Source organism: Heterocephalus glaber, unplaced genomic scaffold (assembly GCF_053883595.1).
Source record: "Heterocephalus glaber isolate CG9 unplaced genomic scaffold, H.glaber_assembly_v1.0 deba00000901, whole genome shotgun sequence".
Taxonomy (NCBI): domain Eukaryota; kingdom Metazoa; phylum Chordata; class Mammalia; order Rodentia; family Bathyergidae; genus Heterocephalus; species Heterocephalus glaber.
Window position 1 is genome coordinate 11484506 of NW_028258171.1, and position 13674 is coordinate 11498179.

The 13674-nt window shown below is 39.1% G+C and overlaps 2 protein-coding genes across 12 annotated transcripts in view; one reads left to right on the top strand and one right to left on the bottom strand.

Moving 5' to 3' along the window:
• The window catches only part of Klhdc2 (kelch domain containing 2), a 38611-nt gene that overhangs the window by 20032 nt on the left and 4905 nt on the right, over window positions 1-13674 (top strand). The window contains exons 13-15 of one of the 6 annotated variants that reach the window (XR_015450088.1): window positions 3808-4270; window positions 4747-4847; window positions 5083-8602. The exons of 1 other annotated variant lie outside the window; for it this stretch is intronic. Coding sequence is in view for 4 of the 5 variants with exons in the window: in XM_013075033.3 (XP_012930487.1) it covers window positions 4747-4924 (178 nt within the window). In the remaining variant the exon portion in view is untranslated. Of the gene's footprint in view, window positions 1-3716; window positions 3748-3807; window positions 4718-4746; window positions 8603-13674 lie in introns of those variants that run through there. 4 more of the 6 variants (XM_021262583.2, XM_013075033.3, XM_087208065.1 and 1 more) reach the window with 4 other exon arrangements.
• The window catches only part of Nemf (nuclear export mediator factor), a 55432-nt gene that overhangs the window by 18597 nt on the left and 23161 nt on the right, over window positions 1-13674 (bottom strand). For all 6 annotated transcript variants that reach the window (XM_087208057.1, XM_021262573.2, XM_013075010.3 and 3 more), the window contains 9 exons: window positions 9418-9521; window positions 8808-8870; window positions 7526-7638; window positions 5369-5426; window positions 2928-2986; window positions 2715-2835; window positions 1668-1944; window positions 371-413; window positions 202-251 (listed from right to left, as the gene is read on the bottom strand). In XM_087208057.1, coding sequence (XP_087064183.1) covers window positions 202-251; window positions 371-413; window positions 1668-1944; window positions 2715-2835; window positions 2928-2986; window positions 5369-5426; window positions 7526-7638; window positions 8808-8870; window positions 9418-9521 — 888 coding nt within the window. The remainder of the gene's footprint in view (window positions 1-201; window positions 252-370; window positions 414-1667; window positions 1945-2714; window positions 2836-2927; window positions 2987-5368; window positions 5427-7525; window positions 7639-8807; window positions 8871-9417; window positions 9522-13674) is intronic.

Below are 13674 nucleotides of genomic sequence, written 5' to 3' on the forward strand. Positions count from 1 at the left end.
TTTTTGGTACCGGGGATCGAACTTGGGACCTTGCGCTTGTGGGGTAGACAGCAGAACCACTGAGGTAAATCCCTGGCACAAATCTTGGTAATTTTAATAAAAGAAGTTTTTAAAACAGTCAAATAATCTGTGGTAGCTGAGTTGTCAATTTAAAAAATATAAATCCATGCTTTTCAGGTAGAAAATACCAATGTTGCTTACCTTCTTTCCTTGGCTGACAAATGTCTCCGGCTCTGTAATTTATTATCACTCTATTAAAACAAAAGAACAAGCAAATATAGTAACATCTTTTTTAATTTTTCAAAAGTTACAATTAAAAGAAAATTATTTATGGTAAACTTTTGTTCATAGAATTTTGAAAATAGCTTACTGAATTAGAAGATTCCTCTTTTGAAGCCAATTTTTGGAGGGACCTATGAAAACAGAAGAAAAGTCAACTAGCCTGTAAGAAACATTCATTTATAAAGTCTTGAAACATTCTCAGATCATACTCTCAATTACTTTCAATCCTACAAACTTTCAAATTTGATAAAATCAGAAAAAAATACAATCAAATCATTAATCTCTCCACACTTTCTTATATTCATAAATACAGAGAGGCTGTGACATGTTGAAAACTTTTATGTGCCATGCGCTGCTAGATGCTTTATATAAAGTACATAAAATCATCACCAAAACCCTGTGAAAGGGATACCATTCCACCTTCACCAAGAACAAACCTGGAGCTTATATACTGACACACTCCAAGACTCAATTTTGGTCTATCTGACTCCTAAGTCATTTTTTATTACTCCAATAATAATGCTTTTCAAGGCCAGGGATTTAGCTCAGTGGTTTCGCCACCTCTGCGCAAGCGCAATGACCCGAGTTCGATCCCCAGTACCAAAAAAAAAAAAAAAATGCTTTTCAAATTATGGATTGGTGGGCTGGGGATTTAGCTCAGTGGTTTCACCGCCTGCTGCACAAGCGCAAAGACCCGAGTTCGATCCCCGGTACCAAAAAAAAAAAAAAAAAACCTGCAAATTATGGATTGGTCGTCTGATTATTGGTAAAACATTAATACTAAAACTTTTTATAAAAAAAGAGAATTGTTGTACATAAAGAGCAACATAAAACATATGACAAGAAAAAAGGAGTAGAGACTGGAAATGGGAAGGGAACGTAGGAAGAAAGGAGATGGGAGGGTTAGGAGGAAAAGTAAAAATAATTAAGATTTAAAATATATATGTACCAATTCCCTAAGATGAATGTAACCATTAGTTATTGCAAAGATACTAATAAAAAAAGAAACTAAAACAATTTTTAAAATAAAAAAACCGAATTGCATTTGCTATGTTATTAGTATTTAGAACCATTTGTTTGTCTCTATTTTAACCTACACTGGCCACTTTCGTGTTTATGTACTTTTCTACCCTGGTCTTGGGAGTTTCTTTAGAGAGAGACCTAACTGAATGTTGAAAAAAGAAGACAGTGGAGAGTAGAAGTATGAAGTCAATCTTGGTATTAACTTTATAAGGATTAGTTTATTTTCATTTTAAGTTTATAAAATAAAACTTAAGGGGTGGGGATTTAGCTCAGTGGCACCATGCCTGCCTCGAAAGTACAAGGTCCTGAGTTTGATCCCCAGTACCAAAAAAAAAAACTTAAAATGATGTCTTTTTAATGACCTTTGGGACTGAAGATGAGACATGTCAATGGTAGTATCAGGATACTCTATCTCTTCCTCTTCATCTTTCATTTCAACAACAGGCTCCTGATCTTTTATAACCTCTTCAGATTCTCCTTCATCTTCAGAGCTTTCTTCCTGAATTGGTTCCTCATTTATTTCATTTACACCACTCTGAGCAGTAATATCCTCTTGGCCAACCTGAGTCAGAAGTTCTGCTTCTACAGGTGTTTCACCTAATTCCTCTTTATCTTCTTCACTACTGGTGTCACCTCCGTCTGTAGAATTACCATAAGGAAAGTCAGTACTTGGGCCGGGGACTTAGCTCAGTTGCACTGTGCCTGCCTCACAAACGCCAGGTCCTGAGTTTGATCCCTGGTACCAAATAAAGTCAGTACTGTATAGTACTGTATCATTATTGGTAAATAATGATGCTCAGTTTTCTTAGGAAACTTCATAAAAATATTCCATTAACTCCGTTTCTCCAAAAGATCAGAAAAATGCTTAATCATTCCCACAGGGTACTACTCTGACTTACACAAAAAGGTATCTGTATTATGAATAGGGTGGATTATCTGATCCCCAACATTCTCTTACCACAATAAATTTCTTGGACATTGCTACCATTTCTACAATCAAAACCATAACTTACCTTTCTTGGATACTTCCAAAAAGCAAGAGAATAAAATTAGTTGAATAAAATTCTGTAGCTTTTATAACTTGCAAATGAAAACTAAAGTTAATACATGATACGTAACTGACACATCCAAAATACTCATACTGTGGCAAAAGGAATACTGTCTAATAGTAACAGGCTCCAGCTGCCTCATTATAAAATAAGATGCCACCACCCATCATTCAAGGATGGTTATAAAAATTTTATTTATTTATTTTTGTGGTACCCGGAATCGAACTCGGGTCCTTGCGCTTCCGAGGTAGGCGGTGGAACCACTGAGCTAAATCCCTGGCCTGGTTATAAAAATTTTAAAATAATGTATAGAAAGCACTTCATACATAAAAAATCAGTTTATTAAAATTTGTGAACTACCTAGTTGTTCCAGTTCTTCTGATACGAGTTCACTTGTGCAACTTTCCAGTGTCTCCACGTCTTCATCCTGCACTCTGACTTTTCGTTCACCCCGATGTCTCCAGACACAAGACTCATCTACCTACAGAAATAGTTTTTTCATTGATGGAACGTTAGGTAAAATTCATGAAAATCTGAAATAAAACAACTAAACAAAAAAGAAGCTGAGGGTACCTTAAAGAGGAAACTAAACCCCATCATTAGATATGAAGGAGGAAGGAAATTCTTCTTTCCTACAAAAGAAAGTATACATTTTCATTAAAAATCAGTTTTCTCCATTTTTTGGTCAGTAAATATCTAACACCAGAGATAATATACATTTTGTCTTTCACTCTGACATTAAGGACACTTCCCATTTATAGAATTACTTTTATAAAAATGGTCAGGGCCAGGGATTTAGCTCAGTGGTTTCGCCGCCTGCCTCGAAAGCACAAGGTCCCAAGTTTGATCCCCAGTACCAAAAAAATAAAAAATAAAAAAGGTCAGGCTGAGGGGTTGGATGGACTGGTCATTTTTATTCTGAGTCCCTGGAAAAGCTAAGAGATAGTCCAAAGGTGGGGAACATCCAAGTTCATACGTCTGTTATAAGTTCTGCAAAGCATTTGAGGCCCCTAAAGGTATATTTTTGGGAAAATGAAACAATAAACTCTGAGCAGCTCCTGTAGGTCCTGAAGGATGTGCTCCTGCTGCAACGGCTCCAAGGAGGTCGTTCAGAACCAGCCCTGGGATGATCAGCAAGACACCTTTGGGTTTCATCTGTGCTTTAATGATATTAACTGGGGGATGAGGGGCTGGTCACAGGGCTGGGTGGGCAGTGTTATGGTTTGTGTCTACATGTCCCCCCAAAGCCTCATGGGGCTTTTTCGGAGGTGGCTGAATCTAGAGCTTGTAATGATGGGATTAAGGGTGTGTGATTACTAAATCAGTCCACTGATTGGTCTGGCACTGCCCTAATCCCAGCAGCCTAGACAGAGTATAAAAAGGGGCAGAAAGAAGCTGCTAAGGTCCCTTGCTCTCACCAGCCTGCTTGCTGTGGACTATTTCTCTACTCCAGTGCCCCCACCCCGGCCATTCCACCCTGCCTTGGAGCCAGCCAACAATGGACTGAAACCTGTGCAAACTGTGAGCCAAATAAACCTTTCCTCCCTTAACTTTGGGCATCACGTTATTTTGTCTCAGCAACACAAAACGTAACTAAGAAGGCAGAGTGCAGGAGTGGGGTGAGTCTGCTGTGGCCCACAGTTCCCGCCCACACCTAGAGGTCACTGGGCCTCCCACGTTCTGTCCCCATATGTGCTGTGCCTCTTTGCTGGGACTGTTTCCCATGAGGGTAGGGCCCAGCCTGAACACCTTCCACCCACTGCTCCAAGGTGTTTAGAAGGAGCTGAGATGGCTGGGAACAGACCCAGGAAGGGACCAGTCTGGGTATTGAGCTGTCAGCAGGAACAGCTGGCTTCAGGGAAGATCCACTCACAGCTGCCCTTGGCTCCATGTGAGGGACACTTACAGTGACCAGGGTAAGTTTGGTCATCAGGATCAAAGCAGTAAGTGCTGTACTCTCAAAACTGGCTTGTATGCCTCTCTGGCTACAAGATTGTCTTGGCAGCTGCCTGGAACCGTGCATATAGATTAGTTTCTCTGGTGGGCATCAGGAGGTGCCAGAGCTCGAAGACAGCACCAGCACCCACCCATGTCTGGTCTGAGCTGTCTGCCCCCTTCCCTGAGCTGTACCCCTGAGGTCCAGCTCTGAAACATGCCTTGCTGTGCCCAAGGTGCCCCAACAGGGTGTCATCCCCATGGACGCCTCACTGGGACGGTGTCACCCGTCTCTGGAGCCTGCCCTGAGCTTGCCCTGCTGCCTGAGGGCTCCCTCGAGGGTAGAGGCAGGGAGGAAGAGGCCCCACCCCCTGCCAATGTCCCTTTTCTCCAGCACCATGCTGCTGAAGGCCTCTGGCCTCCCCTCGACTGGCCTACTGTCTCTTTCCCACTCCAGATGCCGATACCTGAGCTGGAATGAGGGGCCTGGACCCAAGGGCGCAAGAATGGGGGAAAGTGCTTCTATCTCTTCCCACTCAGGAGCATTGGGGAGACAAGGTAGAGGGTGGAGGTGTGCGTTTGGGGAAGAGGAGGGGAAGACTCTCAGTGATGCCCTGCTGCCTGTTATATTCTAATTGTTCAATCATTTGGCAAGAGTGTATTTTAATAATAGCCACCTAACTTCGGTGTCCTGTATGAGAGGTGCCTGTCTAAAGTTGCCTTTTGAGATTAAAAACAAAAGGTTACTTTCTCATCCTTGTAACTAAATTGTTTTTTTTTTTTTTGGTACCAGGGATCGAACTCACTTGGGCTTGCGCAGCAGGCGTCGAAACCACTGAGCTAAATCCCCGGCCCCCTTGTAACTAAATTGTAAAAGTGCATTCTCATCTATAAAAATAAAGATAATGAGGATGATGATATGACAAATGCTAAAATTTGCCACACAAAGGCAAAGCTTTCCTTATAACAGATTTCATATAGGAAATCAGTTTCTCTTCTGAAAATATTTGTAGATGGTTCTCAAACCTGTCTCCATAATCCACTGGCAAGTCAGGGATATTTTTCACCTCCATCATTACCTCTTATCATGAAGCTTCCTGTTGTCAAATATTCTCCAGTTGGTGCTGTTTTAGAAACCTAAGGAACATAATAATGTGTTACATTCTGACCTTAAGAAATACTCAGTTTTCTGCACTCAAGAGGAGAAAAAGGTCATATTTAAGTAAGCAATACAATGACCTGAAAAGTTTATAATTTACCGCAAATTCTCAACACTGAAGGATAGTTATCCTTTAAATGATAGATACACCTTTGGCAGCAACAAAGAAATAACAAAGGGTCTACTACATCAATAATTTTCAAATGCCATGGACTACAGCCAGAACTACTCCACTCCTTTCTTCCAGTATGGGATGTAAATTAATAAGGATATCACAAACTATAATAACTAAAATAAAGCTATATTTATTAAATCCTTTTGAGAACTTTCTGGTAATAAAATAGCTTTTCGTTTCAAGAAATAATGATAAGAGCAGGTTTTAAAAACATTCTGCCAGGCATGGTGGTGCATGCCTGTAATTCCAGCACTCAGAAGGCTGAAGCAGGACTGCCGAGAGTTTGAGGCCAGTCTGAGTAACATAGTGAGTTCCAGGCCAGCCTGAACTACAAAGTGAGACCCTGTCTCAAAAAAAAAAAAAAAAATCCTAAACTGGGAGTGGTGGTGTATGCTTATAATCCCAGCTACCTGGGAGGCACAGAACTGCAAAACTGAGGCAAGCCTGGCCCAACAAAGTGAGACCCTGTCAAAAAAAAAAAAGTTTATATGTGTTTGTATCCAGCAGGACAAACTGAATGAACTATTCCATAACTTAAAAACTTTTTTTTTGAACTCGGGATAGAACTCGGGATCGAACTCGGGACCTTGCGCTTGCTTGCAAGGCAGCCAGCAGAACCACTGAGCTAAATCCCTGGCCCCTAAAAACGTATTTATACATCTTCAAAACCTTCAAATCTGACAGTATCTTTATTTGTCATAAAGTTATTATGGCATCATTTTAAAAAATCTCGTAACAGGGCCAGGGGCTCAGTGGCACCACGCCTGGCTTGAAAGCGCAAGGTCCTGAGTTCAATCCCCAGTACTGCAAAACAAAAACAAAAACAAAATATCTCATAACAGAAATACTTTTATAATAATACTGTGATAAAAATATAACCCACAAGTATAATTAATTCCCTAATAATATAGCAGATAATAAATATCAACAGCTATAACAGAATAAAACTAAATCTGAGGGAAGATAATGGAATTAAACTCTTTATACCACCATATCGTTTTAGGACCTTGTAAAAGTACATCTTTATCAATTTTAATTCTTGAAAATATCAAATGAGTAGCAATGTGAAGTCAAATATGGAATGAAGCATTGTCAAATAAAACAGTATTAACCACAAAGGGCAATTACTAAAACCAACAGATTATAAAAAACATAGGGGGCCAGGGATTTAGCTCAGTGGTTTCGCCACCTGCTGCACAAGTGCAAGGACCTGAGTTCGATCCCCAGTACCAAAAAAACCAAAAAAACAAAAAAATAAAAAGCATAGGACATACTTGCTTTTGTGGAAGTGCAAAGAGAAATTCCAACAAACATGCACAGGAGCAGAACCTTTTAGGCCAAATTGCCATCATAACTGGAACATTCTTTATCTTGCATAACTGCATGATTACTCTTTTCATTTAGGTCTTTCCTCAAATCTCAATCAAATAGGCCTCCAGTGATACTGTATTTAGTAAGGTAGCTCCAAAAGCACTCTATCCAATATTATGCTTTAAAATTTTTTTCTTGCTATCAGCTATATACATATTTTTCTTTCTTTTTTTTTTGGTACCGGGGCCAGAACCACTGAGCTAAATCCCCGGACCCTATATATACATATTTTTCTGTACCACCTAAGTATAAGTTCTATCAAGGCAGGTACTTTGCCTTATTTACTTCCTATTTGTTGTTGTTTGTTTTGTTTTTTAAGACAGGGTTTCCATAAATAGTTCAGGCTGGCCTTGAATTCACTATGTAGCCAGGCCGGCCTTGAACTCATGGCAATCCTCCTGCCTCAGCCTCCCCAGTGCTGGGATTATAGGCATGCGCTACCACACCTGGCACTGCCTTATTTACTTCTGTACCCTTCAAATTTGACCCCCAGTATAGCTAATAAAGAAAAAGGACCACAGCCCTCATTACCTGATGATGGTACACCCACCAAGCACTAGTGATAACTCGCGCATCCCAAGCAGCACTGTAGCAAAGCGCCATCGTGCCCACCTCAGTCAGCGTCCGCGGAGGGATGGGTTCTCCTGTAACAACCAAGCTACACTTCAGGGCTCAAGCACAGACTTCTGGAGAGCAAGATGTGAAAGCTTTCGGTAGCATAACATGTTCAATCATCTTGTATCTTAAATACTCATACCACCCTTTATTATAGTACTATAAAGTTACCATTTTTATTGAAATATATTTACATGATAGGCTTTTAAAGGACCTATGTAAATAAAACAAGTCTATCTTCTCATTTATATCAATGATTCTGACTTCATTCCAGAAAGTATAATTTAGAACAATATAAAGACCTAACCAAAGAAGATAAAGGTTTATTAATCTTTTCAAAGAACCAAGTTTTGTTTTGTTGATTCTGTCTATTCTTTTTATTTTTTGGTACCGGGGATCAAACTCAGGTCCTTGCGCTTGCGGGGCAGGCGGTGGAACCACTGAGCTGAATCTCTGGCCCGATTCTGTCTATTCTTTCCCTATTTGTTTCACTTATTTCTATTTTAATCTTTATTATTTCCTTCTCCTAGCTCTTGGTTTTCCTTTTCTAGTTCTTAAGATGCAAAGTTAGTGATCTGTTTCCTTTTTAACAGACATTTACAGTCCAGAAATCTTCCTCAAAGCAATGCTTCAGCTGCATCTCGTAAGTTCTGATACATTCATTCATCTCAAAGTATTTTCTGATCTCCTCTTTGTTTATGAGTGTGTTGTTTACTTTCCATACATTTATGAATTTTCCAAATTTTCTTCCAAAACTGGTTTCTAATTTTGCCCCATTAAGGACATAAAACTTACTTTGTATGATACCTTAAATTTACTGAGTCTTGTTTTCTAGTCTATCCCAGACAGTGTTCCATGTGCACTTGAGAAAAAGTATTTTGCTAGATGTTGGTTAGATTTAGTTCGTTTATAGCATCATTCAAGTCTTCTATTTCCTTGCTGATCTTGTGTCTAATTATCCATGACTAAAAGTTGAATGTTGAAATTTCCAAATATCGTAGACCTGTCTATTTTTCCCCTCAACAATGTCTACCTTTGTTTCATATATTGTAGGGCTCTACTGCTAAGTGCATATATGTTTATAATTGCTATACCTTCTTCATGGAATACCCTTTTATCATTATATCCTTTATTAATTCTAAAATACTAAAAATATTTTAAGGAAAGTAACAAATTCTGAATAACAAAAATATATTACCTGTTGGGTTCTTAATTACACAGCTAGTAGCTCCATGAAGATCAGCATGTACATAAATATCTCCTTAAATAAAGACATAAAAAATAATATTTTGAGGGCTGGGGGTTTAAGCTCAGCAGCACAGTGCCTGCCTGGCAGGCACGAGGTCCTGAGTTTGATCCTCAGTACCAAAAAAATAATAATAATAATACTTTGAGTCTTTTTTTTTTCTATTTTCTTTTTCTTTGTGAGACAAGTTGTCACTATGTTACCCAGGCTGGTGTAGAACTGCTGGGCTTGAGACCCTCCTGCTTCAGCCTCCCAAGTAGCTGAAGCATGCACACAAGAATCAGTATCTAATATTGAGATAAATGATTCAATCATTTAAGAGAAAATTTTTTAAAACACAAGTATGGTGGCACACAGTAATAAGAACTACACAGGAAGCTGAGGCAGGAGGATTACAAGTCTGAGAATAGCTTGGGCAACTTAGCAAGATTCTGTCTCAAAATAAAACTTTAAAATGGCCTAGGGATATAACTCAGGAGACCCTTGCCTAGCATGCGTGCAGGCCTGAGTTCAATCTCCAATACCAGAAAAAACTTTTTTTTAGAAGTATAATCTTACCTACCTGGTGTCAAATATCTTTTCACAATCATTTCATTTTGTTGTTGATCTCGTCCGCCTATAATTAGATAGTTCTCTGAGCTGATGAACCACAGAAATTTCTCAAACCTACCAAGTAGAAAGAAAATTATATTAACACTTTTTTCTTTACAGCTGTTTGATTTCACATCCCACTTATAAACGAAACAAAACAGGAAGCTATCCTGCCTGTGTAGAATAAGACAACTTGATGGTTTATTACCTTTAAAGCATCAGCCTGACTTTGATAATAACCTGTAATACAAGATACTCTTCTTTTTTTTTTGGTACCGAGGATCGAACTTGGGACCTTGTGCTTGCGAGGCAGGCGGTGGAACCACTGAGCTAAATCCCCGGCCCAATACAAGATACTCTTAAAGCAGTACTGGAAGAAATTAAATTCTATGTTTAAAAAAGGATCTCCTTACTGCATATAGAACAGGTTTCTTAAACTCAAGGGTAACTTAATACTGAAATACAAAATGTCAAAGGGTCCTTAGGTTTAGCTTTCTTTAGTGGGGCACTAAGTGGGCTTTAGACACTTGGTAAAAAGAAAACTTGTAGTCCTGCTCTGTCCTCAATTAATCAACATAATTAGTGTTTATATAGGTGATAGTCTTTATACTTTATAGAAAAGGCCAAAATTTGGCTTCAGAAAGATAAAATTGTAACTTTTCTCAAGAGACAAAGTGGGATTTTTGTAATTAATACTGTCAGGGTGAAAAGTATACACATCAGGCCGAGGATTTAGCTCAGTGGTTCCGCTGCCTGCCTGGCAAGTGCAAGGTCCCGAGTTCAATCCCTGATACCAAAAAAAAAAAAAGCTCTGGCCAGGTATGGTTGTGCACACCTGTAATCCCAGCATTTTGGAGGCTGAGCCAGGAAGACTGCTCCAAGTTTGAGGCCAGCCTGGGCTACACAGTGAGTTCAAGGCCAGTCTGAACTACAAAGACCTAGTCTCAAAGAAAAAAAAAAGGTACTTAGGTAAAATATTGTAAAATTTTTACCAATACATTTCAAAATTTAGACAATTCTCACAAGAACAATGCTTACTAAAATTAGAAAATTTGAGTAGTCCTAGCTACTAAGAATTTCAATCTATATTACAACAATTTCTCAAAAGAAAACTCCAAAACTACTCAGCTTCAAAGATGAATTCCATCAAATATTTAAGGACAATTAAAAAGAAACATGTCCTATCTTGTTATTTGAGACAATATGACCTTGATTACCAATATGAATACCAACTGAAAATCATACACCAATCTATTCAGCGATAGAGATGTCAAAGACAGAAGAAGAGGGTGAAAGCACAAATACAACAAAATTTTGATAAATGGAAAACAAGTGATCAGATTCAAGGTGTATCCTAAACTGATAGTAGAAAAACACAAGGAACAACTCAATTTACAATGTCTAACTCACAAACTCTTCAGAGATGGCAACACCAGTACTTAAGGAAACAGGGTTTAAGATGGGGTGAGAAAAAAGACCGGCCCAAAGCTCCGTTCATTTATTTCCCTAGATCTTCTTTCCAGCTCTACACTTCTAATTCCTTCCCACACTCTAACGGAAGTAGGGGTAACGTAAAACACTTAACATACATAAAACAGAGTGGCGCAAATGTCTGAAATAGTCCATGCTAAAATTGCTAGCCTGTCACTCCATTGAGCTCCCCAAATGCTGACAGCCAGTTCATGACCTTACAAGTAGGACAGAAAAAGAACCATTTTGGGATAGGAGAACCAGATCAAGAAGCAAAGAGCTAAAGACAATAAGGGTCCGTACACAATGACCCACACTGATCCGCCTCAAGCCCAGGAACCTAGAGAACTTCCAGTTAGCCTTTTTGTTTTGATGCTGGTGACTGAACCCAGGACCTTCCCACTGAGGTACAACCTTTGCCTTCCCACTCTTTTTTTTTGGAGAAAGGGTCTCACTAAATTGCCCAAACAGGGCTCAAATTTGTAATCCTCCTGCCTCAGCCTCCCAAATCCTGGGATTACAGGTGTTTGTCACTATGCCCAGCTCCATTCAGCATTTTAATACTCTACTATAAAATACAAATAGACAAAGAACACCATATATAAATGAAAGCCTCTAACATGAAAGCTGGGGATAAAACAGATTTAAAAGGGGGCTGCTGGGCCAGGGATTTAGCTCAGTGGTTTCACCGCCTGCTGCGTAAGCACAAGGACCCAAGTTCGATCCCTGGTACCAAATAAATAAATAAATAAATAAATAAATAAATAAAAGGGGGCTGCTGAGTAAGTTTATGGGAAGACCTTTCATCAAAGGATACAAAGTTGCAGTTATGAAGGATGAAAATGTCTAGAGACCTAATGTATGGGATGAGGACTATAGTTAATAATATAGTATTGTATTCTAGAAATTTGCTAAGACAGTAAATTTTACACACTCCTACACTCCCCAGCAAAATAGGGTAAATGTGATGAGATGATGGACTTGACGATAGTAATCGTTTCACTATGCACATATGTACCAAAATACTATGTTGTATACCTTTACATATAATAAAACCTAAAGGAACCAGGCCTGTAATACCAGCATTCAGGAGGCTGAGGCAGGAGGATCACTGCAAGTTCAAGGCCAGTCCGGGCTACATAGTGAGACGCTGTCTCAACCCCACCCCTAATAATAATAATAATAAAAAATAAAACTTAGGAACAATTAGAAGAAGACAGACTTACAGGAAAAGAATACCAAAAAGAACAAAAGATAAAGCATTGAAAAATAGAAAATTTAAGAAAATTGGAGGACCTACCCAAGAGGTTTCATTTCTAAAAAACAGAATTTTCAGAAAGAAAAGAACAAAACAAAACAAAAAGTGGGCAGTTTATCAAAAACTATAACAAGAAAATGTCTCAGAACTGAAAGTTTCCAGGAGCTGGACGTGGTGGCATGTACTCTCAGCACTGGGGAGGCTAAGGTAGGAGGACCAATGCAAGTTCAAGGCCAGCCTGGGCTACAGAGTGAGTTCAGGGCCAGCCTGAACTACAAAGGGAGACCTTGCCTCAAGAAACAAAACAACACCACCAACAACAAAAAGAAACAAAACAACATAAAGAACTAAGGGGCTGGGGATTTAGCTCAGTGGTTCCAGCGCCTGCCTCGCAAGCGCAAGGTCCTGAGTTCAATCCCCGGTACCCAAAAATAAATAAATAAATAAGCAAGCCCACAAAGGACCCAGTGTAATATATTAAACCACATCACCAACCTGTACTAGTATGGAATTCTTGAACTTCTGGAGGAAAAAAATGGGAAGGGGAAAAAAACAGAAGAGGGGATGTATAAACATCTATTGTGTAAGGCAAAAACAAGCTGCATATTAAAAATATCAACTCTTGGGCCAGGGATTTAGCTCAGTGGTGCCAGCGCCTGCCTTGCAAGTGCACGGTCCCGAGTTCCATCCCAGGTACCAAAAAAAACCCAAAAGATTATACAAAAATATCAACTCTCAAAATGACCTTAGAAGCTGGAGCTTGGCTCAGTGGTAGAGTACTTCCTTCACATGTGAGTCCCTGGGTTTAACCCCCAGCAATGCAAAAAAGAAAGATGCTTAAAGAAGACCAGATGTAGTTGGCACACACCTGTAATCCCACTGAGAGGCTGAGGCAGGGGGATCAAAAAGTCAAACCAAGCCTGGAAAACTTTGCAAGACCCTGTCTCAAAATAGAACATAAAAAAGGGCTAGGGATGTAGCTCAATGAGAAGGCCCTGGGTTCCATTCCCACTGCCACACACACACACACACAAAGATGCTTAGAGAGAACCAATCTAAAATAAAGTTGGTCAGAAAGCTTTGAGAGAAACTTCTGACTCCAGCAAGGTGAAAACACTGAAACCAAAGTATTAGAAACACAAGATAATTTGGAGATTAGTGATTAAGAATAAAAATTTTTTCGATCCCCAGTACCAAAAAAAAGAAGAAGAAAAATTTTTAAAAGGCAAATTAACTCCAGGAAAGACAAAACACTGAGCAAGGAAGGAAAAGAAAACAAAATACTATAAGGCTCAACTGTGACTACAATTTAAATATTCATAACAGTGTTACAAACTTGACAAAAATCACTCTGTAACTCCTATGTAACAAAAGTAGAAACAAAGTGAAATCCTCATTTTCCATAGTGGGAGGACAACAGACTAAAACAAAAATTAAGCAGCAGCATTATAAGCATATTATAAAGAGAAAGGAAGGAAAATATCAAAAGAATCATTTAAA